At 39.7% G+C, this 25,226-nt stretch overlaps 1 protein-coding gene across 2 annotated transcripts in view; it reads left to right on the top strand.

The window, feature by feature from the left end:
- Positions 1 to 19,267, top strand: part of SLC9A8 (solute carrier family 9 member A8) — a 74,344-nt gene extending 55,077 nt beyond the window's left edge. For both annotated transcript variants that reach the window (XM_072996863.2, XM_072996864.2), the window contains exons 12-16: positions 7,103 to 7,185; positions 9,084 to 9,195; positions 10,260 to 10,480; positions 12,908 to 13,054; positions 15,382 to 19,267. In XM_072996863.2, coding sequence (XP_072852964.2) covers positions 7,103 to 7,185; positions 9,084 to 9,195; positions 10,260 to 10,480; positions 12,908 to 13,054; positions 15,382 to 15,489 — 671 coding nt within the window. In that variant the 3' untranslated portion in view covers positions 15,490 to 19,267. The remainder of the gene's footprint in view (positions 1 to 7,102; positions 7,186 to 9,083; positions 9,196 to 10,259; positions 10,481 to 12,907; positions 13,055 to 15,381) is intronic.
- Positions 19,268 to 25,226: the final 5,959 nt, after the last annotated feature.

Here is a 25,226-nt window from a genome sequence, read left to right as displayed (position 1 = left end):
TTGAATACACTATGGAATTTTCATTGTCATTTTAAGTGGGGACCGAAAGTCTTGACGCAATATTAATAGCAATGAAAGAGATGAAAAATACAAAGTACCGGTAGTTTTATTGTATATAAAGGACTCAGTGTTGTTACCATACAGAAGGAGATACAAAACACAAAAATGTAAAATCAGCCTTTGCTGGATTGTACCAAATTACTATCGAATCCAGCATATTATAGCCATCTTCAAAAATTTTAAGGGCTGACACATGGAAGATGGAGTGAGCTTATTTTTTTGTTATTCCAGAAGGTGAGAACGGAAACAATGAATTTTAAATGAGAAGATAAGAGATTTTGACTGAACGTTACAAAGAACGTCCTTACTGTAAGAGCTGTTGGACTGTGGAATAGATTATGTTGGAAAGTGGTAGATTCTCCTTCATTAGATTGCTAAAACCAAAGATCAGGTGCCCATCTTTCAGAATGTTTTAGCTACAAATCTCATTCTTTAGCAGAGGGTTGGACTTGGGATTCTTTTCAGTTCTACAGTTCTAGTATACTATTTCCTTTCAGATGCCTTCTAGAAGCACATGATTCTTTACTGGTTTATTCTAGTTGTATTCTACTTTTTCTCCAGTGACCTTACAGCAAAATGATTTGGCTCTTTTCTGTGCTTTATATTTACGACTCCCCTGCAAGCTGGATCAAGCTGAGAGAGCATTAGTGACCGAAAGTCACCTAGTGAGTTTCATAGCTCACTGGGTCCTGAAATAAGATAGATTCAACATGTTAGCTACTTTGCCACATTAGCCCTTAACCAGGTCATGATTTAGGCAGCTTTCTCTCCAGTTCTTTGTGCCTCGCATCTGGTATTCAGAAATAGTTCATCCTCAGTCATGTAAGTTATTATGGCCAAAATATAAGCAGACTCAGATAGTGGCTTATAATGCCTTTGTATCCATGAGGGAGGATTTTGGGGTGAGGTGGGGGGCAGGAGCAGGTCTCAGTAGAATCAGAGGATGTCCAAAATCTGCAGGATTGGAAATTAAATTTAAGGCACGGGGGGGGGGGGGGATAAAAACCAAAGGATGGGAACCCTAATTAAAAAACAAAAACCAGTGAGGCCAGGTTGTTCAGTGGCTATAAAAGGCTGCGTGTCTTGTTGGGAAGAGAAAAAAACAACCCAGGAAATAGGGCTGTGTAATATGTGGAAAGCAGTAGTATAAAAAAAAGTAGTGTGAGTGTCTGAAATGGAAACACTTTACTGTGAAACATGTCGCAGGTCTCACATGTCATGCCTAACAGCCTATGACAGACCTAGATTTCATGCATGGGTTTCATCTTTTTAAAAAGCCATATAGATTTGTAGGTATCATCAACTCTTAAGATGATGAATGCCATAACAGAGTGACTGGGGTTTCTTACCTCCACTGTTATGAACTGTGAGAAGAAGTACATTTGTTTTTCTTTGTTTTTTTGTCTGCTTTAAATTTGCTGTCTGCCAATTTCATTGCACAGCTATGCATTCTAATGATGTGTGAGAGAGCATATAATAAGCTTTGTTTGACCGACAAATGTTAGAAATGTTTAACCTTTTGAATTGCACAGAAGTCTTTGGGCACAGCTATTTGTACAGTTGAAAATACACGAATGCAACCAGTTTTTACTCATTATATTATGAACACAAATATTAAAATATCTATGGGTAAATTAATATTTGAGTTAATTCATATCACATTCCTACGTGTGCTTAAAGCAAAATATCCAGATTTCTTCTTATTGCCTACTTCTGAAGAATAGTATTATATTTTATATATTCGTGAAGGCTTTCACGGCCGGGATCTAATGGTTGTTGTGGGATTTTCGGGCTCTTTGGCCGTGTTCTGAAGGTTGCTCTTCCTAACGTTTCGCCAGTCTCTGTGGCCAGCATCTTCAGAGGACAGCAACCTGTGTATTATATTTTGTTAATTAGAATGTTCAGTACTCGTGCCTAGCTTGGATCATGGGACCAATCAATTTAAGGCATTGTAGGCTCCTAGGTAACTTGGAGCATCTTTCACTATCTTCTTGTGAGACCTTAAATCTGAGCCATTTAGTAGGTTAGAATTAGTAAATGTACACTCGGCTGCCATTCTGCATTGGAATACCATAAGTCTCAATGAAATCAGTGGGATTTACTAGACAAGTCTAGTATTGTGCTATTAGATTGGGAGCTGAAAAGTAGGAACTATAGGAGGCGGGGCTTTGTTGCGGTGCTGCCAGCAACTCCAGAGAAGAGCTCTCTGGAAAAAACTGGAACCCTCCGGTCCAGGATCCCCCTTTTGAAATGGGGATCAAAGGAGAGTCTAGAAGAAGTCTCTCTGAAGCAGATGGTGAGCAGCAGAAGGAGAAGAAAGGGAGGCAGACCCGGACTTTTTTCTTCTGAAGAAATCACCGTGCACGGACTGGAGCGGGCGCCATTTTTGGCACTGAGCCGCGAGGAATCCTTTACCGGGGGAGAGGAGAGCAATCAATATAAACTAATAATATATAACAAGTAAGTAAGCCGAAGCCTCTGATTTATGAAACAGCCTCATTAAGCTGAAATAAGAATGAAAATATTTGGCTGAAAGAATAAATGCAGCGGCGGGTTTATCTTATCAGTCTGACTCAAAAGCGAAACTAAGCTTCTCCAAGTGAATTCTTAAAACACCAGGCTGATTCTAAAGCCGAGAGTCTGAGATGGAAAAATAAATCTTATGTTTCTGGAAAAGAATCCCAGACAGCAACACCGTCTGACTGGATTTAAGAGACTTCGGTGGATGCAGTGTGGCTGGGATACGTTACTCTTTGCCTTCTCTGGACTTTGTGAACTATAAATAATAGAATCTGGTGGTTTTCGGGAGAAGGAGCTGACGTGGCCTACTGGACTAAGGAGCATTAAGGGGTTAATGAAGATCACAAGACGAGCTTCAAGGACAATCTACTGGACAGTTTGAGACTTTATGATTGTTGTTTTGTTTGTCGGACTGCAGACCACGTGTGTCTAATAACAGAAGCTTGCTGAACCCAGGAGAAGAAGAAATAACTGCGTCACGGTTCTATTTGATATTGTATTTGCTGGGCTAAAAGTTGATTTTTATATTACAATATTTGGATAAAGATTGGAGGGAGATCTAAGGGGAGGTTTATGATGAGGGGTTTGAATTGTTGATAAAATTGTGGAAACTGTGGAAGGATTTCTAGGGGGTGATTATTGTGGTATTTATACAAACCCCAAAGCCTGAGATGGACCCCAAAAATTCAAAAGAACAAATGGAGACTTGGTCTGTTCAATCCCAAAGTTCTGGAATAGTGGTGCAAGAAATAGAAAAGGAATGGCAGATTAATATAAAAAGGCTAATATTAACAGGGTTTCAGCGAGTGAATGCAGGTCTTAGCAAAATAGAAGATTTGATGAAAGGGACGAAAGAGGGGACAGTAGATGCCAAACAAAACTTAAATGAAGTTGTACAAACTTTAGAATTGTCTGTATTAGACATGACACCAGGTAATATGAATGCAGTAGAGAGTTATCCAGTGACCCATGCAGCTTCCAAAATTAAAAAGCATTATGACAAAAATCTTAAGGAGGCAGAGATACTGAAACCAGACAATCTTATGGTGAAAATATGGGAAGTGAAAAAAATGGATATTCTGTCAGATGGGCTGAAAGACTGTTCAATTCAAAAAGAAACTGAACGATGGGATGTATTGTATAAATGGCAGCAGTTACCAGACAATGTTGGAATAACATAGAATAAAATTAAAATTAAATGATAAGATAAAAGCAGGAGGGTAATCAAACTGTGAAAAAGCAAAAAGTTGATATGTATTAGTAATATGAATTGATTGGATGATGTTATACTTTATGCTCTCCTATCCCCCAAAACCATTTTTCCTTCTCTATCCCCTCTTTCTTTTTGTACCCTTTATCCCTGTTCCTAAATAAATATATAAAAAAGGGGGGGGGGAAGTAGGAACTATAGAACTACCCTATGAAAATTAATGCTGCGACTTTGTAGTGCATGGGTTGTGCATTGCAGCCCTAATTTTCATGCAGTCCAGCTACAAAGCTTGCATAAAGTAGAATAGTTTACCGAATCATTTGGTTCAAGAGCTTTCCAGACACAGTCAGTCTGATTACTGCGCTGCAGACAGAATAGATACAGTGGTGCCTCGCAAGACGAGCGCCCCGTTTAACGACAAAATCGCATAACAACGAACTTTTTGTGATCGCAAAAGCGATAGCTTTACGATGTTTTAAATGGGTTTTTTTCACTTTGCGATGATCGGTTCTCTGCTTCGGGAACTGATTCTTGCAAAATGACGATTTTCAGCCAGCTGATCAGCAGTTTCAAAATGGCCACTGGGTAAAAATATCGCTCCCCGCTCTTTTCTGGGATGGATTCCTCGCTGCATGGGCAGCGAAAGTGGCCGCGCTATGGAGGATCTTCGCTGGACGGTGAGTTTCAAGCCCATAGGAACGCATTAATCGGGTTTTAATGCATTTCTATGGGCTTTTTAATTTCACATTACGACGTTTTCGTTCTACAGCGATTTCGCTGGAACGAATTAACGTCGTAATGCGAGGCACCACTGTACATTGTTTCTTAAGAAGTAACCTAACAAGTAGCAGAACTTTGTTCTGCAGTTTTGTTCTGCTGTGTGCTTTTATTATGTTTTTTTAAATACTGTGTTTCCCCGAAAATAAGATAGGGTCTTATATTAATTTTTGCTCTAAAAAACACATTAGGGCTTATTTTCAGGGGATGTTTTATTTTACAGCCATGTCATCTTCTGGTTGCTGCACAATGGTGGAGGGCAGGGTTTCACTTAACTGGGGCTTATTTTGGGGGTAGGGCTTATATTATGAGCATCTTGAAATATCATACTAGGGCTTATTTTCAGGTTAGGTCTTATTTTTGGGGAGACAGGGTATGTTAACAATAGTTGTCTTGTGTGTTTGGTTTTCTGATTATCTTATTAAATTGGTTGCCTGAACTTAAGGGAGAGTGAATGAGTGCATCCAACAATTATTTATTTAACAATTAAAAGAATGGAGAAATATTTCTTTATCCTTACATATTGTGTACAAGAACAGTTTATAATAAGGTCCCTTCCTATTATGTCTAGTCAGTTTCCATATAAGTAGCCTATACATACATGTGATGATTGGCTTAAAAATGTGGTAGAGAACTCAAGTAGAAAAGACAAGCTCCTCTTATAGAAGTCAACTCGGCAAATGCACAGGACATACAAACACATGCAGAAACTGTTCTGTTCACATCAAAGGACAGAAAAAGACATGCACACTTGCTGATTCCATGAGGTAGCCCCAAAGAACCTAAGAGGGATAGACCGGGAGGGCTGTAGAGGGATGTAGGAACCACCTCTCACCCCTGCATGCAGAGGAGGATTGTGTGGGAAAGGCAAAGCGATTGTCTCTTAATAACATAAGTTGGCTTTTTCAATATTTTCCAGCCACCTTTACTAAGATAGGTAAAAATACAGTGGTGCCTCGCAAGACGACTGCTTCGTTTAACGAAGAAATCGCATAAAGAAGTTTTTGCTATCGCAAAACGATGTTACCTATGGGTTTTTTCGCTTTGCGATGATCGGTCACCTGCTTTGCTAACCGATTATTGCGAAATAAAGATTTTCGCACAGCTGATTGGCGGTTTCAAAATGGCTGCTGGGTTAAAAAAATGGCCGCCCGCTGTTTTCTGGGACGGATTCCTCGCTGCACGGGCAGCAAAAATAGCTGCGCTATGGAGGATCTTCGCTGGACAGTGCGTTTCAAGCCCATAGGAACGCATTAATTGGGTTTTACGATGTTTTCGTTCTACAGCGATTTCGCTGGAATGAATTAACATCGTAATGCGAGGCACCACTGTACTTTATCTCAAAGTCAGCAGGGGACTGAGGGAACTCTCTGTGGAATAACAGATAATTGTACTGTCCTGTTAATCCATATTGTGTACATTCGCGTGCGTGCACATAAGTGTCAAAGCTCAGTGATGAGGCACATGCTTTTGCATGTAGAAGATCCCAGACTCAGTCCCCAGCATGCGTTGGTAGGTCTAGGAAAGAATCCTGCCTGAAACTCTGGAAAACCATTGGTACTGGTCAGAGTTTATTTATTTATTTATTTATTTCATTTATACCCCGCCTATCTGGTCAATATGACCACTCTAGGCAGCTTCCAAAGAGTTGGCAGCACCAGGCTAAATAGTCTAATTATCTGACTTAGAGGGACGTGGTGGCGCTGCGGGCTAAACTGCAGAAGCCTGTGCTGCAGGGTCAGAAGACCAAGCAGTCGTAAGATCAAATCCACATGACGGAGTGAGCTCCCGTCGCTTGTCCCAGCTCCCGCCAACCTAGCGGTTCGAAAGCATGTAAATGCGAGTAGATAAATAGGTACCACCTCGGTGGGAAGGTAACAGCGTTCCGTGTCTAAGTCGCACTGGCCATGTGACCACGGAAGATTGTCTCCAGACAAAACGCTGGCTCTATGGCTTGGAAACGGGGATGAGCACCGCCCCCTAGAGTCGAACACGACTGGACAAAAATTGTCAAGGGGAACCTTTACCTTTACCTTTTATCTGACTTAGAATAGCTTTCCTTTGTCCCTAAAATGCCCTGATGCTTTGACACCATGATCTCCACTATAATAGCAGCTAAAATAAAGGGGTTTAAAATGTTTTTGTTGGTCATAAATGTGCTCCCCCTTACAAAAAAACACAAAATCCATGAGGGGGTATAGCTCTTCCTTCTATCAGTTTTTCCCCCAGAACCACTAGGAAAAAAAAACCCAGAAAGCTGTGTGGGGAAAAAAAGCAGAATTCGATTTTTCCCCTTCCTCTGTCCCTTTTCTCTGTTAGGAAGAAGGAGGAAATATATCACTCTTTGTCTCCACACCGTTCTGACTGCGTGTTCATTTATGCAGCTGTATACATCTCAAACACTTCCTTAAGCGGTTTAATTTGACAAATAAGTCCACTGTTGGGTTCACTGCACTACAAAAGTGTTGTGTGTGTAGTTTTGAATTGTCCCACCGAGTATGAATTGACTGTATACCCCTATTTTCTCTCTTTCAGAAACGTGTGTTTTTGCATTTCTCGGTCTGTCCATTTTCAGCTTTCCTCACAAGTTTGAAATGTCTTTCGTCATCTGGTGCATAGTAGGTATTAGTAGACATTAGTACTCTCTCCTGTGTGACAAGACCCAATTATGAGTCAGGTTGGGCTGTTCTGTGGGAACTGTGTATTGTGCCTGTCACACCTCACCTCTGGGTGGATGTGCAAGACTTTTCCTTGCCACTGGGCCATATGTCTATTTATTTTGTAACTGATAGTCTGGGACACGTTCTAACTTTCACTCTTTCTGGCTGCAGTGGCTGTCAGATGTTTATTTGTTTGCAGAACAGAGAGTGCAGTAAAAATGTAGAAAAATTGAAGGATTTATGCGAGTCTATCCATCATTAGTTTATTTTGCATCCTTATATGAGAAACAACACAGCATTAGTGTGATCTTGACTTTTTAAAAAGGAAAGACCCAAGAAACTGTCCCGTAATGGTATATGAAGATAGATTTATTATTGCTAGTTACATTCACAACTGCTATATATATCATTCTAAAATGAACATTGTGCCCTGTATAATTACCTATCTGGTATTCCCTGTTTAGTACTTAAATGTTATTAAAAAGTAGTTTTGATTAGCCCAAATCTTGTTGTTTAGTACAGTAAATCATACTAGAGTAGGTGCAATGAATCAAAAGGGATTTGATGAGTCAACTCCTCTTTAAGATCCATTGATTGAACTAGCCTTAAGTGCAACTTACTTTAGCAAAGTAAATTGCAGTTAGAGTAGGCCTATTTGAATCCATAGGAGCTTATAGTTGACTCACTAAATCCCCATTGAATCAGTGGGCCAACTCTTCTTGTTCCAGAAGGCTTTTAATTGAAATAACATCAACGGTGGGTCCTTATGGCAATTTTAATTGTATTTTAATCATTTTATCTTTTATTGTATTTTAATTGAATTTTAATTGTTGTAAGCCGCCCAGAGACCTTTGGGTAGAGTGGGCGACAGATTAGTTAGTTAGTTAGTTAGTTAGTTAGTTAGTTAGTTAGTTAGTTAGATAGATAGATAGATAGATAGATAGATAGATAGATAGATAGATAGATAGATAGATAGATAGATAGATAGATAGATAGATAGATAGATAGATAGATAGATAGATAGATAGATAGATAGATAGATAGTATGATCTACTACTCTAAGCACCAGGAGTTTGGCCATTGTTTCATTGGAGGAGTACCATGGGGAATAGGATTTAGTTATTGTTTTTTATGGATTTAAATCTTCAATTTTCTTCTGAGCATGTTACCTATTTTCTGCTGACAAAGTCTCCTTCAAGCAGGAGTGGGACCTTCACTTTTAGCTGCTTTGCTACCTGGAAGTTGTTAGCTGAAGACGACTGCTTCTGGTAGCATCTATAGACAAGCTTGCCATACTGTTAAGTGGAGTGAAGCAATCGGCTCAAACTACAGATGCTAAGAGATATGGGTGGCAGCTGCTGGCCGATTCCTTCTGTTAGAAGGCAGTGTAATGTATGTCACATGGACTCTCCTGACCCACTCCTAAATTGCTGTGCCACCCCATATCTGTCTAGTAAACATCTGTATATATAATAAGAAGGTGCATTTTCATTTTAAGCAGCAAAATGTCACAGACTGGCCTTTCCTGTTGTGGCAAGATCTGCAGACCAATCAGTGTCTAATGCCCTGCCATTTAAGGATGCCCTCACTTTCTCTTCAGCTATTACTAATCAACAAGTGTCTGATGACTTTCAGTTTATACATTTAGAATTTTTATCTGATAGATCTCTGTTTTACTGACAGCAGTGCTTATGCCCCAGAGATTCGTAAAAGAAAAAATCAGTGCTTATTCTTTTGAGCTGACCTGATGAGGGTGTGAGAACTTGTGTCTTCACAATCCATTTACAGTTGGGACACCTCTGATGTGCTTAAAATGCTCCCTATGGTCCTGTAGCTAATTTGCTTGTTTTTGACAGATACTTGTGCTCTTTGGAAGAGCTGTCAATATTTTCCCACTCTCCTATCTGCTCAATTTTTTCCGCGATCACAAAATCACACCCAAAATGATGTTCATAATGTGGTTTAGTGGTAAGTATTTTATTTGCTCATGCTGTTTGTTTTTTGCTATATCTTTGTACAGTGCCATGATTCTATATGCCTCTTTACAGGGTAATTAGAGTAAGCAAAACCTGCTTCCCCTTTGAAGAGCTCATGACTTTAATAAACTTTGTATGCTACAATTATTTTATTTCTCTCCACCTTTCAAAAAGAATGGTTCCACGACTTTAAAAAAAGTGGAGAGGAGTGCATAGCTCAGTGACAGAGTAAAAGCTCTGCATGTAGAAGGTATCATGTTTTACCTCTGCTGTCTCCTGAGAAATGGTCAGATAAGGTCCAATGGGAAATACTCCTGTTTTGGAAACTTCAGATAGCTACTGTCTGTTAAAGTAGACATTACTGGACTAACAACTGTGTGCATCCTAAATTGCAGAAGGAGGAGAGTAAAGGTTGGCCATTAATGAATGGGCAAAAATGCAATACTGGCACATGTCTCAACATCTGTACACCACCTATAGTCTTCCACTGGTCTCCCTTCTGGAGAAAAAACAACTGAGAAACTATTAACAGAGACATGGCATGTACCTAACCTTTTAAAATATATATTTAAAGAGATTTTGTAACTTTTTAAAAGCACAGCAGAAGTATGCCAATTATCTCTGACATATACCTCACATAATCTCCCCCACCTCGCACTTATCAGTAACTTTGTGTATATTCCCATGACTGCAGTGTGTGCTAGAATATATGCCAGTCACACATACGGACATGTAGCAACAGACAAAAAGAAAAGGTATTAGGGGGCATAGAAAGGGAGGAGAGGAAAGTGAAAGAGGTATTTTCTGAAGCAGGTCTCATAATTCCTTACAAATTTAGGTTAACCTTTAGAGCATCAAGCAAATTATTTGTTTATTATTATTATTTAATTTGTTCGTAGTGAGATTTTTAGCTGACTTCAATGTTTGTTTTTAGTGGAAACATTTAATGTGGTGTAATAACCAATAAATGAAAAGGGAAATGTTTGCAAGGCTGGAACCCCCTTTGATTCGTGGCAACATAAAGGATTTCATTTATACTTTCTCTTTGTTCATTAGGTTTACGTGGGGCAATCCCATATGCCTTGAGTCTCCATTTGGGCTTAGAGCCAATAGAGAAACGGCAGCTTATTGGCACCACAACAATTATCATAGTGCTGTTCACAATTTTATTGCTTGGTGGAGGAACCATGCCCTTAATTAGACTGATCGATATTGAAGACTCAAAAGCAAGGCGAAAGAATAAGAAGGATGTTAACCTCAGCAAGACAGAAAAAATGGTGAGTTTCTTTTATTTCGGGCTTAAATATGATAAATGCTCTGCTTCATGCAACTCTGTGATTGCTTCTATGGTTATGTATGAATTAAGGTGGGAAGGGAGCATGGGGGCCAGATTCGTGAGCCCTCCTGAATATTGTTCTCTATATAGCTATACTTTAATCCAAAAAGGGAAAGAGTCCAGATTCAGCATTCAAATAGTGAACATAATGGACAATTTAATTACAAGTGAGCCACATTGAAGTGAAATAACTTTCCTGTTGAAATGTAGACACAAGGGCACCAAATGGCATCCATTTATATGTGACAGATTCACATATAAATGAATGATAAGAAGACGAAGATGGTGAGTCACATCACTCAGAGAGGGCAGGGTGAGCTTCAGTGATAAGCAACAGCTCTAAATTATTGGCAGGCAGCTCAAAATTGGGAAACACACACCTATGTTCAGAAAAAGGTAGAGATCATTCCTGAAAGACCAGGCCTTATTTAAGGCTATTTATCTTGCTAGAGCAGAAGCACACAGGAGAAAGGTTGGTCCTGCCTGAATTGCTGTCTTGCAGGCACAAAGATTTTCAGGAGAGGCCAGTGTACTGGGACATTGATTTAGCACTGAAAAATAACAGCACATCAATTTAGTGAAGTGGCACACTTTATTCAGCCAGAGTGTTTGCTGTGCATATTTCCCACTTGAAGACACACAAAAACCTTGGTCGTTCATTTTACTAAGTTACAGTATAAAACAGAGTTTGGCAAGGTTCCCCCAGTCATCGCGGCTGTGCTGGCTGGGTGATTCAGGGGATTTTAGTCCAAAAAGAAAACTTCTCAAAGCTGTGTCTGGTTTAGCACGACACACATGAGCTTTGATATCAATCCAGCAGCTTTCCCTCCCTCTGTTGTTGTCCTTTTCTTGCTCCAGTGAAGCTGTGAGGAGGAGAAACATTCTGTTTCTCTTTTAAGCTAAAACCATGTATGTTTGTGACGTCCAGATCTAGATAAACTGTGTTGCAGGTTAACTGTGGTTTAGGACAAGAAGTCTCTCTTGCTATGGGATGTATACAGTGGTGCCTCACATAACGATTTTAATTGGTTCTGGAAAAAACATTGCTATGGGAAAACATTGCTAAGCAAAACGTGTTTTCCCATAGAGATGCATTGAAAACCAGATAATCCATTCCAATGGGAATGGATTACTGTCCTTAAGCGAAAATCGCCATAGGAAACATTGTTAAACGAAACGTGTTTCCCCCATTGGAATGCATTGAATAGGTTTCAAACCTACAGTTCAATGCATTCCAATGGGGGGGGGGGAATTCACCAAAAATTAACGAAGACTCAGAACAAAGCCAAATTAAGTTTGCAAAGGTTTTACAGGGTGCACTAACGATTCCAAGCATTTAAAACAGTTTTTGAACATTTTAAGACACATTTAAAATAGCAAAAACAGACATTGTTAAGTGAAACGGGGGGACCTAAACTGTCATCGCTAAGTGAAGCAAGGTCCCGAACATCACTATGCGAAATTTCCCCATTGGAAACATTGCTAAACGGAGCGCAATATCGCTCCTAAAACCTCATCGCTAAGCGAATACATCGTTAAACGAGGCAATTGCTAAGCGAGGCACCACTGTACTTCCTAGTCTCTCAGCCACCATTTATGCAAAGCTTTTAGTACAAATCCAGTACAGGTGAAAAACAACTGGAGCTGCAATCACAGAAAAGGCAAGCAGCTTTTGTGTACATAATTTTATTGATATGTTCCTAGAAGACATATGTATTTTTCACTTTTTCCTCACATTTGGTACTGTAATCATAATGAGAAATCACAGAGCAGCTCGAGGTCTTCAACAGACATGAACTTACATCCTGGATACAGTCATTGGCAAATTGATATTTTAACCCTGACTGTAATTTTTATTTCTTACCATTGATTATTGTTGATCACTTCGTCATTTTCTTACCTTAAGAAAACAAGTTTCACATGGTTGATCGTGTTAATGGTAATATTATTATTAAATTGTTGACAGTCTTCTCAAATGTGCTTCAAAAGTTTCAATAAACAAAGTCACTGTGGGCTATTTTCCCACAAGTCACCAAATGGGAAAATTAAGGACTGCTGAAGATAAGACTGGCTGGCTGGATAGCTCAGTAGTTTAGGTATCTGACTGTGCTGCCAATGGTTGGGAGTTTGATTTCCCACTATATTTCCTATGAGTAGAGCCAGCCTGTGTAGCCTTGAGCAAGTTGCACAGTCTTTGGGCACTCCCAAAAGAAGGGAATGGTAAACCACTGTTGAGTATTCTCAACCAGGAAACCCTGGAGAAGGTTGCCGTAAGTCAGAATTAACTTGACAACATATGATGATTATTCAAGGCAAGAATTGTTTTAGATTCTGTCAATAATTTTTCCTTCTTCTCTCATGTCTCCAGGGGAACACCATTGAATCTGAACACTTGTCTGAACTCACAGAGGAAGAGTATGAAGCCCACTACATAAAGCGCCAAGACCTCAAAGGTTTTATGTGGTTTGATGTCAAATACTTGAATCCTTTCTTTACAAGACGGCTCACACAAGAGGTGGGTTATTCTTAGGGAAAAGTTGTAGCATGTTGATTTCCAAGAATAAGAGTGGCCCCATTTAGTTGATTCAGTCTTTGTTGAATAAGCTGTGGCATGAATAAATCTTCATGCCACATGAAGATTTGTACACTGTCACTGTGTTCCTCCTCCACACAAGCAGGAAAATAAGTCAGGATACTGCTGTAATGCTTTCCTTATATTCATAGAATCATAGAAAAGTGAAGTTGGAAGTGGCCTACAAGGCCATCAAGTCCAACCCCATCCTCAATGCAGGAATACAATCAAAGCATATCTGCCAGGTGATTAAGTTTTTCTTGAATACCTCCAATGTTGGAGCACTCACCAACTCCTGAGGTAACTGGTTTCACTGTCACACTGCTCTGACAGTTAGGAAGCAACCGAAATCTGGCTTCCATTAACTTGAGCCCATTGTTGCATGTCCTGCACTCTGGGATGATCGAGAACAGACCCTGCCCCTCCTCTGTATGACAGCCTTTCAAATATTTGAAAAGTGCTATCATATCCCCCTCAATTTTCTTTTCTGAAGGCTAAACATGCCCAATTCTTTCAGCTTTTCCTCATAAGGCTTGGTTTCCATCCCCCTGATCATCCTTGTCCCCCTCCTCTGAACTTGTTCCAATTTGTTAGCATCCTTCTTGAAGTGTGGTGTCCAGAATTGGACACAATAATCAAGGTGAGGCCTAACCAGTGGTGAATAGCATCTCACGGGATTGGGAAACTATACTTCTATTAATGCAGCCTAAAATAGCATTTGCCTTTTTTGTAGCCACATCACACTGTTGGCTCATATTTAGTTTGTGATCTATGACATTTCCAAGATCCTTCTTGCTTGTAGTTTTGCTAAGCCGGGTATCTTGCACCTTGTAACGGTGCAATTGGTGTATTTCCCCCCCCCCCCAAGGTGCAGGACTTTGCACTTCTCCCTGTTGAATTTCATTCTGTTGTTTTCGACCCAGTGCTCCATCTATCAAGGTCATTTTAAATTTTGTTTCTGTCTTTCAGGGTATTAGCTACTCCACCCAATTTGGTATCATCTGCAAATTTGACTAGCATTCCGTGCATTGCCTCATCCAGGTCATTAATAAAAATATTGAAGAGCACTGGGCCCAGGACTGAGCCTTGTGGTACCCTACTTGTTACCTCCTCCCAGTTAGAGAAGGACCCATTAACCATCACCCTCTGAGTACGATTCTGTAGCCAATTGGGTATCCACCTGACACTTGATCTATCCAGCCCACACGTAGTTAGCTTGCTAATCAGGATATAATGGGGCATTTTGTCAAAAGCTTTGCTGAAGTCAAGATATATTACGTCTACAGCATTCCCTCTGTCTATCAGGGAGGTTAACTGATCAAAGAATGAGATCAAATTAGTTTGGCAGGATTTGTTCTTGACAAATCCTTGTTGGCATCTAGTTATTACTGCATTGTTTTCTAGGTGCTTGCATAATGACCGCTTTACGATTTGTTACAGTATTTTGCCTGGGATTGATGTCAGGCTGACTGGCCTGTAGTTCCCAGGTTCCTCTTTTTTGCCCTTTTTGAAGATAGGGACAACATTAGCCCTCCTCCAATCCTCTGGCACCTCACCCATTTCCCATGATTTCAAGAAAATAATAGATAGTTCTGAGAGTTATTTAGTCAGTTCCTTGAGTACTCTTGGATGCAGTTCATCCAGCCCTGGAGATTTGAACTAATTCAAGGTGGTATGGTATTCCTTGACTATTTCTTTATCTATCTCCAGCTGCAATCCTGTTCCTTCCCCCCTTCCATTTCCAATTTGTTTGGAAGTTTATAATCTCTCTTATGGGAAAAGATGGAACTAAAATAGGAATTGAGCACCTCTGCCATAAGTTTGTCCTCTGTTACTAGGTTGCCATCCCATATTAGGGTTCCTCGGGCCCTTATAATTGCTTAAATCAGTGGTTCCCAACCTTAGGTCCCTAGATATTCTTGGATGACAACTCCCAGAAAGCCTAACCAGCAAGCTAGTGGTGAAAGATTTTTGGGAGTTGCAGTCTAAGAACATCTGAGATCTTAAGGTTGCAAACCACTGTATTATGATATGTGTCAGTGTTTCTCTTCATAGCAGTTGGATTTGTTGGGAGGAAAGACTCCTCAGTTCCATCAGCAGATCAAAAGTCTTGATACCTGTTGGCGCTACTGAGTGAGTCCTCAGTGACCCTGAAATAGTCTCCTTCCCGCCATTGTTTGTCTGTATGTGTAAACAAGTGCTTGAGTGCATAGCGCTAAACCCTGCTCTTATACCAGCTGTCTAAGAAATTGTAATTTTCTTTGCCTTAGGACTTACATCATGGACGCATTCAAATGAAAAGCCTCACCAACAAATGGTATGAGGAGGTGCGACAAGGACCCTCTGGATCAGAAGACGATGAACAAGAATTGCTATAACTGAATGGAGGGCACCAAAATTAGATTAAGGACAATTTATTAAGATGAGCTGAATTGTGTGCTGGATACATCTTGGTAATATTGTCACGGGGAAACTAATTTCTAAACAAAATCTGCAGTTTACTTTGAAGTGAAAGACTATTTTTAGTGCCACATTTCAGAATTTATGGAGGTTATGCTGAATCCTTGAACAGTAAACATGAAAATGCATTTGCATACAAACTGAATTTGGGATAATTAGGGAGAGATAATTATCTCTGCTTGGATTATTAGTTCAGTGGTGCAATGATTGATTGTACACATTATGATTTGTGCTGTAAGTTTATTTAAGAGGGGTTCAATAGGACCATTTCAGAAAACAGTGCACTTTATTTTACCTCTTTTTTTAAAAAAAAATACACTGGCCTTTTGGAAGTGATAAGTAATACTGTGAATTTGCATTACTTATGAGCAAGTAGATTATTACTTAAGGTCCATCCATAATTTGCACTCTTGACATATTGTGAACTCAGGATGCAGAGAAAAAATGTTAGGAGGCTGTTGCTGTGCTGGAACAAAAACATCTAATCTAAAGCTTCATGGTATCTGAGATTTCAAAGTAACATACTAACATGTTCTTTGTTTTCTAAGGTTGCAATGGCCCGACCCAGAGTCTCAATCCATAACTTCCATCACACTCCCCCTCTGCCAGTTGCAATGCAGAGCTTTGTTTGGTATTCACCATACTTAATTGCTGCCCCAGTAACTTGAAAATACCTGCATAGGATACGGAAGCATCAAATAGCTCCGATTTCTGATTGGTACTGGTTGCTTAAAGCAGCAGTTAGCAGCTGATGTTTGGACATTGCTTGCTCAGAAAGTGAGACAGATAAACAAGATGATCCTTGGACCATTTTGTGGTAGGAGCAAAAGAGGTAAATTCTGCCAGTTGTTTTTTCGTTCACAGATTTGCCCGTGCTGCTTCAGTGTCACTCAATCTATTCAAAAAACACCTTGAAGATTTACTTAAGAAGCTTGCAAAAATGTATTTGTAGTTTTAGATGCAGCCAAACAGAGGGGAAGGATGATTTGCTTCATTGTTCCTTAGGTGTAAAATTCCAGCAAGCAGAAGAATCACATGTCAAGGAGAAGGCATCCTAGCTTAGCTTTCACATGAATGGGCTAGTTTTACATGTGAAGGAAGGCACTGTATTTATTAAACATGTCAATATGACATAGCATCCCTAAAAGGTTGCTAGACAAAAAGAAATGGGGCTTGGGATGAGGTGTATGGTTCAGTCTGCCGCACTGCTGCTCAACCTCGATGTAGCACAGACATTACAAGAATGTTACACTGACATTGCAGGGGATAAACTGAACACAGATGTTTTTCTGTGAACACCAGCTTATCATTCAGTTTGCTTTGCAATGTTGAGACCCAGAACACTACATACTTAATTAAAGGGGATTTGGTTAGAGTCCTTCCTTGTTTATTACTTGTTTAAGCCTGTTCCACTTGCCAGGGAAATGGTGGTGCTAGGCTTTCTGTTTATAAGCAAACAATTAAGGTGATAATATGTTTTAAGTTTTACTAGTCTTTGTGACAATCCATGAAGTGTGAAAGTAAAGGAAGACAAGCCACTCATTCTTATAAAATACATAAGCCGTATGTGGCATTTGACTGTTCTCCCATTGACTTTTCCATGCAGACCAGTTAATCAGCCATTAGCTGGGTAGCAGGCAAAAGACTAATAATCTTTTGCAGCTCTTTGTAGCACCAGCATACCAGACTTGATCAAGACAGAAAGTTTACCTTTCCTTCCAGTTGGCGGTAAGGAAGAGGGCAGAGTAAAGCCAAGAGTAAAAAGCCAGGAGCGTACAGTGGTGCCTCGACTTACGAACTTAATCCGTATTGGAATGGTGTTTGCAAGTCGAAATGTTCATAAATAGAAGCACTATTTCCCATAGAAAGGCATTGAAAAATGATTAATCCATCCCTGCCGAAGAAAAAAAAATCACCCAAAAAACACAAATAAACAAACACAGCAAGGTGCTTAAGAAGATAAATAAAAACTCCAAAAACAAACACTAAAGCCACCTCCGTTGCTGAGGTTTAAGAAGTAGAAGAAAGTCCATAAACAAAAAGGCCACCTCTGTTGCTAATGTTTAAGAAGAAAAAAACTCCAAAAATAAATAGCAAAGCCACCAACAACACAGCACAGAAACATACCCGCCCCAGCCAAAACCCACCTAGAACAGTTTTTAAAAAAAGAAAACAGCAGCTTACCTCCCTGCAGACACACATGCACGCTCACTCCAAAGCAGAAGGAGGCAGCCCCAAGCCTACGAGGACGAGGACACACACTCTAACTGCCAAAAGTGAAAGAGCTACAGTACAAAGCAGCCTCGTCATCACCTACAGTTAGAAATCTGAATTACATGCCCTTTTTTCCTGCCTGTTTCTGTTCATAAGGGGAAGCACCGCTCGCAAGTCGAAGCAAAATGTTGCGACCGGGCTGTTCGTAAGTTGAAATGTTCGTAAGTAGGGGCGTTTGTAAGTTGAGGCACCACTGTACTGAGTCTTGGCTTTCTTTGTCAAAGGTTGATGGGAGAAGCAAAGGTGAGTCTCCTACCATGAACATTCCTGGATCCTGCCCTGGTTCCCTCCTGTGTCTTCCTCCTGGGGGAGCAAAGCTAAAAAGGGGTCAACTAGAGAACCTTTTGCTACCAACATGAATTTGGCCCAACTCCGGGAGGCAGTGGAAGACAGGAGGGCCCGGCATGCTCTGGTCCATGGGGTCACGAAGAGTCGGACATGACTAAACGACTAAACAACAAAGATAACCTTTTTGAACCAAATTCATAAAACCAAAGCAAATCAGATTTTACTAGCATCAACAGATTAGATTGAATGCAAAGAATCATACATATTAACCAGTACTGTAAGAAACAAATAAAGTAGAATTAAATGCTAATACAATTCCCTCGAAAACCTGCTAGGAGGGTAACTATTTGCTTTTGAACTCTTACTATTGCTGATAGAAATTTGGCCAAAACTAGTGATATTGTTGGACTAGACATTAGATCTGTGGGCCAGGAGTTTCCTTCTCTGTGTTAGGATATTGTCCAGGTGAATAATTAGTTTCACACTGTAGGAGCATTGAGGAGAGCAAGGGTTATATGATGCAGTGTTGTTGGTGTTCAATGTTTGCAAAGTGGGATTGTTCAAAATTTTATTAACACAGCCACCACACTCTCCATATGCCCCTGATGCCTCTCCGTCAACAAGCTGCCACTCAGGTCAGGGCTACGTTTGGCTCATGCATTTTGAGTTGCTGATTTCTGCAGTACGGCGTCTGTAAAAAAAAAAAAGCCAAAATATTTTCCTTCCATTAACTTCTGCTCATGATTTCTTCCACTAATTTAATTTATACACCATCAGTGACCTTTATAACAATGTACTGTATATTTCACTTTCTTCCTTACGTAAATGTGCTATGACCTTTATGTTCAGAAGAATGCACACAGAGGCATGCATAGATTCATTGCTAGTGCATAATGGATTGTAATTGCTGCAAGAGGTAACAGTGCACTATGCCCATTAGGCATTTGTTTCCTCATCATGGAATATTACTGTAATCAAATTTAATGAGCCTATTGGTTTGTTGGAATATATTCCTGCCAGATGTCCTTTTTTCCCTCCTGATTTGGTGGTCATTAAATTTTTATATTTATTGGCAAATGGAATAGCTCTGCAAGAGTATATCTCCAGGAACGTTAAAAATAAACTTCAACCTGACGTTTCTCTTGCAATGCATTTTTATAGAAGTAAAAGACTTGCACCTGAGACTTGCTATATGATTTGTGCATCCTCTGAATGATTAGGATGCCTATGAACTGTTGCATAGAATTATAGCATTGGACGGAATCCCAAGAGTCATGAAGATCAATGCTTATCACAGCAGGAAATCTACAACTAAAGCATCCCTGACAGATGGCCATCCGATCCCTCTTATAAACCTGTGGTAGTGAGCCATTTTCTGAGATACTCCACTCCATTGTTGAATAGCCGTTGCCGTCCACATGTTCTTCTTAACGTTTAGTTGAAAACTTGACTAAATTCCATTGTTAATAATAGAATTCCTCAAAAGATTGTGATTTCTCCTTCACTGGAGGCTTTTAAGGAGAGGTTGGATGGCCATTGATCAGGAAGCCTTAAGCATTCCTCACAGGACTTAGTTTTACAGACCTTTTATTATCTTGTGTTACCCTCCCCTGACTGCGTACCAGCTTATTGATAATCTTATTTATGTATGGTGGTCCAAACTGAACTCAGTACTCAAACTGAGAACCATTGACAAGCATTCTGGAAATGGCCCATAACCAGTTCTAGAAATCTATTTAACAGTAGTATTGTCCACGCCACATTTTACAAACTTAGCCACAGGAATATCGCCGGGGACCTTGTCAAAAGCCTTGCTTAAATTAAGATACGCTACATCCACAGCATTCCCCATATCTATCAAGTGTGTGATTCTGCCACAAAAGAAAGAAAAAGAAAAAAAAGTAAGATAGTCTGATATAACTTGTTCTTTAGAAATCCATGTAGGTGTTCACAGATCATTTTATGACTGTTTTATTATCTGCTCTGGAAAAAAATCTTGGTATCGGTATAACATTGATCAGTCAACTGCCAACAACCTCTCCCCACCCCCCTTTTCAAAGATGAGAACCACATTTGCCTACCTTAGGGATCTCACCTGCCCACTAAGAATTCTCAAAAATTGCAGATTTTTCTGTTCTTTGATTCAATCACCATTCAAATGGAGACTGCAGTCAGTAAATCAGAAGAAAATAAGTTTGGAAAGCAGCTATGAAAGAACTAGAAGAGATTCCTAAGTATAAGGATGTGTCATTGGAAACCAAGACCAAGATCATTCAAATTGCTGTGTACAGATGTGAGAGCTGGACAGTGAGGAAATTTGACAGGAAAAAAAAGATACCTTTGAAATGTGTCAAAGGAGAGTTTTATGGATATCATGGATCTCTATAAAAACAAATGAGGTTTTAATTCAAATCAAGCCTGAGGTCTTGTGAGAAACAAAAACGGATAAACTGAGGCTACTGTGCTTTGGGCACATCACGAGAAAGTATGACTCATTGGAAATGACAATAATGCTAGGCAATATGGAAAAAAAGACCGGACATGAGATGGATTGGCTCAGTAAAGGAGGTTGCAAGTTTTCATTTGTGAGCCCTAGTCTGAGTAGGATTGGGGAAACGTGTTCCAGTCCAAATCCAATCTGTGCTTGAGCTGAAATATTTTGGTGGAGCTGTAGGGCTTCTACTTTTGAGAGGCAAGCTAGGTTAGAGGTCATTAATTCATAGGATTGCCATATGCTGGAGCCAGAATGGCGCATTACAGAAGTAACAATAAGTAGGAAGAGATTTTGAGATTTGATTCGCAGGCTTATTTAATACTCTTCGCTGAGCACTACCAGCTCTACAATGTAGGCAGCAGGTATTCTTCTGGTTTTGCCTGATAGCACAGACTATCCTGGCTACCACTTCTGAAAGACTTCTGATATCCTCAGGCTGTTTTGTGAATGGTGAGTTTGCAGCACAAATAACGTTCAGATTTTTCTGGTTTAGCTCAGTATGTTAAGCACTGTGTTACACTAAATCCTTAGATTGGATGAATTAGTTAGCTGAGCTCTGTTAAAAAATCGTCAAGGATCTGGCCTGTGTTTATCACATTTGCACCTTTTCTTCAGGGATATCAAGGCAACATTCATTCATTCATTCATTCATTCATTCATTCATTCATTCATTCCATACATACATACATACATACATACATACATACATACATACATACATACATACATACATACATACCCCTGCCTTTCTCTTCGAGAGATCTCAAGGCAGCAATCTAAAAACAAGGAATATGAAAGCTGGGAGGGAAGAGGGAAAAAACAATTAAAAACCAGCAGCTAGTTAAAAGATAAGTTGCTAATGGAGCAATTTTCCAAAGATGGTAAAAAGCTTACCAGAAAAAAAATGATCATAATGTGCAGTATGTCAATCTCTTAAAGTGCACATGAATTGTATAAGCATAATTCTTCCTCACAGTTCACTACGGAGATATCAAAAGTAAAGTGATAATAAACTCAATTAAATGGGGCAGTTGTATCATAGCTTGTCTCTTTGAGGCAGGATTGGTAGGACACATAGTGAAGCAGAATAAGTATTATGACTGAACAGAAATTTTTGCTGTGCTAATTGAGCTTTGACAGAGAGTAAGTCTCCAACATTGATTGCTGAGGAGCATCTAGGGGGTTTGATTGTTACCAAAACCACCTTCTTTCATCTCGGATTCCCCAGTTGTGCCCCTTCCTGGATGAGAGATCCCTGAAGACCTTGATCCTTGCATTGGTAATCTTTAGAACTGACTACTGGAATGGTCTCTACGTGGGGCTTCCTTTAAGGATTATACAGAAGCTATAAGAAGTCCAGAATGTGGCAGCCAGCTTAAATTCAGGGGCTAGGAGATTTGACAATGTTTTCCCAATCCTGGCTGTTCTGTACTGACTTCCTGATGGCTGCCATGTCAGATTTAAGGTGTTAGCTACTTATGACTTACAAAGCCCTATCTACACATCAAACCTGCTCCTCTCAAGCTGCATTATGGAGGGTGTCTACCCCAAGTCCAATGAAGAAAAATACTAAGACTTGGGCTTTTTCAGAAGTTGCACCCTTGCTGTGGAATAAACTTTCACCAGAAACTAGACAGGCTTCCCTCTCTACAGGTCTTTGGAAGATTAGTAAAGTACTTGCCTTTGGCAACATCTTTGGTTAATATCTACATTCTGGTCTGCCCGGTGCTCAGGTTTTTCATCCCCTCTGGTTCTGCATAGGTGATTTATTGAGTTTCTGTAAGCTGGTTTTGCAGGTTTTCAGATGTGCTCATCAAGAAAATCTTTGTGAATGTTCATTGTGTAGTTTAATAACAATGGGGTGACATAACTAAGGGAGGAAGATAACAGCAAAGATGGGCTCACTGAGTCTATCATATTTTTTTGCTTTTGGTCAGAGATCTTTGCACATAGCAAAACACAAATTATTAAAAATAAATAGACAATACCAATTATGTCTATTTTTTTTTCAATTAATGGATTTCTTCCAGCTAAGCTATGCTTTAGTTGCTTTGAAATCAATAGTATTTTAGTTAGAACTACCAGGATGCTGTCACAAGGTGTCTGTTGAACCAACATGAGACCCTAACCTTTGTTAGATGTTAAGTTAAGAGATAGAATAATAGAAATTGGAAGGAGTCTGTAACTCCTGCTCAATGCAGAAATATGTATCAAGGTATGTCACACAGATGGCTTTCTAACTTTCTCTTGAATGCCTCCAGTATTGGAGCACTCACCACTGTTACTGTAATTAGGGAGAACGATGGGGAGAACACCAAAATTCCTTTAATTGGCTCTTGCTCCACCTGCCATTTATTTTCTCTATGGCCAATATGCCTCTTAGTTTGAAATGTTAATCTGTTTAAAGCTTACCCCTCTCTGCCTTTTGGCGGCAAGACAGAGAGAAAGGCCTTTCTCAAAGATCTTAAAGCTGGGCAGGTTTCTAGAGGATAATGCAGTCTTTCAAACAACCCTCTCCAAAACAAAGCATATTAATATTATTGTTAATTTTTACTGAGGTTCCTCTTTTAACTGATGAACTGAAGTTGGCACTTAACCAAATTCTTAAAACATTCTGTTCTACTTAAAACATCCTACCGATAGGACATTTCATGCCCAATTCTGTTGCATAATTGCTTCATTAAATCTTTGCCTAGGAAAATAAAAAGCATGTATATTAACAAATCAAGAAGATACCTTTTGTCATGCAGATTGGTCATTTTCTGCCCTCTGGTGGTGATTTTGAGAAACAGTTTGAGCAATTATTCATGGAGAAGTTTTAAATAGTACATATTTAGTGAATTAATATATAGTATTCAAAGTATATTTGTACCTTTGTCTTCTATTTCCTATCTTGAAGCAATCATACTGCAATTAAAAATAATTATGTTAAAGATTCATTTACACTTTGCATCTGAGTCTCGCTTTGAAAACTTGAAATACATGAGATTCAGTATGACATCCAATTCATTGCAAACAATAAAGTGTTGAGGCACTTTAAAGTCTAACACATTTATTATGGCATGAAATTTGATGGACTTGGAACTGCTTCGTAAGATACTAGGAATGATTCTGTTGGCATGGATAAATTGACCACCTCACCAGTTTTCCCTTTCAACCTACAGTCATGGCCAAAAATATTGGCACCCTTGCAATTTTGTCAGAAAATGCAACCCTTCTCTCAGAAAATTGTTGCAGTTGCAAATGTTTTGGTATTCACATGTTCATTTCTTTGGTTTGCATTGGAAACACACACACACACACACACACACACACACGGACACACACGGACACACACGGACACACACGCACGGGCACATGCACAGACACACACACACACACACACACACACACACACACACACACACACACACACACACACACACACACACACACACACACACACACACACACACACACACCAGAGAAGGGAAGTTAAATCTAATACAATCCCACACAGAAACCCAAAAATGCACTGGCCAAAATTATTGGCACCCCTAACTTAATATTTGGTAGCACCCCCTTATTTTTGGCCATGATTGTACCTAACTCCTATACAGATATGATGGAACAAGTTTCATGCTCCATTCTAGTAGTCTCATGAATTGGCATGGTCTTTTGTTAATCCTGTAGGTTTAATTGCCAGTGCCCTGATCTCCACTTGGAACTAAGGGTGAACCAAGTCATCATATAATCACAGAGTTAAAGGAGACCCATGTTTGTGTTTACTTGTATGTTCCTTTGTTTTGCGCCCAAGCGTAAGACTTTACACATAGCACTTGTTGAAATTCAGCCTGCTAGTTTTGGCCCAGATTTCTAGGCTCCCAAGATCCTTTTGAATATCTCCTCTGTTGTCTTTTGTGGTGTTAACTATTCCTTCCAAGTTTATGTCCTCCTACAAATTTGCTGAGTTCTGCAAACTGATCTCAGTCGTTTATTAAAATGTTAAAACAGCACAGAGCCTAGCACACTGCCCTGTGGTGATTCACTGGAGACTTTCTTCTAGGCTCATGCAGAGCCATTCATGAGTACAGTCCTTGATGGAGAGGGATGCTTGATCAGTTGTGGATCTGTTCAACAACAGCTGGTCATGTGTTGCAATTTACTCAACAAGGGCATGGGAAACTTTGACACTTTCCTGAAATCAAGTCATGCTACAATCACAGGGTTCTCATAATTTATCATGCTAGAAACTTTAGCCAAACAAACAAGAACAAGAAGATTGGTCATTATATTGTCCCTCCTCCTCAAATAAACCCACAGTGACCCCAAATCATCAAAGCTATCTTATCCAGATTAGTAGTTGTGGGAATTGCACTGCCTGTAGATCACATGCAGTCCACCATGGGCCCCAGTGCAGTCCTCTGTCTGAACCCCCATCCCGTAAAAAGAGGGAAAAAGGAGTACCTTCCAAAACAGAACTGTAACTCCAAAAATTTTAGTGGAGAAGATTGTGATCAGATGTGCTGTCTGGATGTTACCGTGTTTTCCTGAAAATAAGACGGGGTCTTATATTAATTTTTGCTACAAAAATGCACTAGGGCTTATTTTCAGGGTAGT

Source organism: Pogona vitticeps, chromosome 4 (genome assembly GCF_051106095.1).
Source record: "Pogona vitticeps strain Pit_001003342236 chromosome 4, PviZW2.1, whole genome shotgun sequence".
In the NCBI taxonomy this organism is placed as follows: domain Eukaryota; kingdom Metazoa; phylum Chordata; class Lepidosauria; order Squamata; family Agamidae; genus Pogona; species Pogona vitticeps.
The sequence above is the reverse complement of the archived record's forward strand: the minus strand, read 5'-3'. Positions and strand labels throughout refer to the sequence as shown.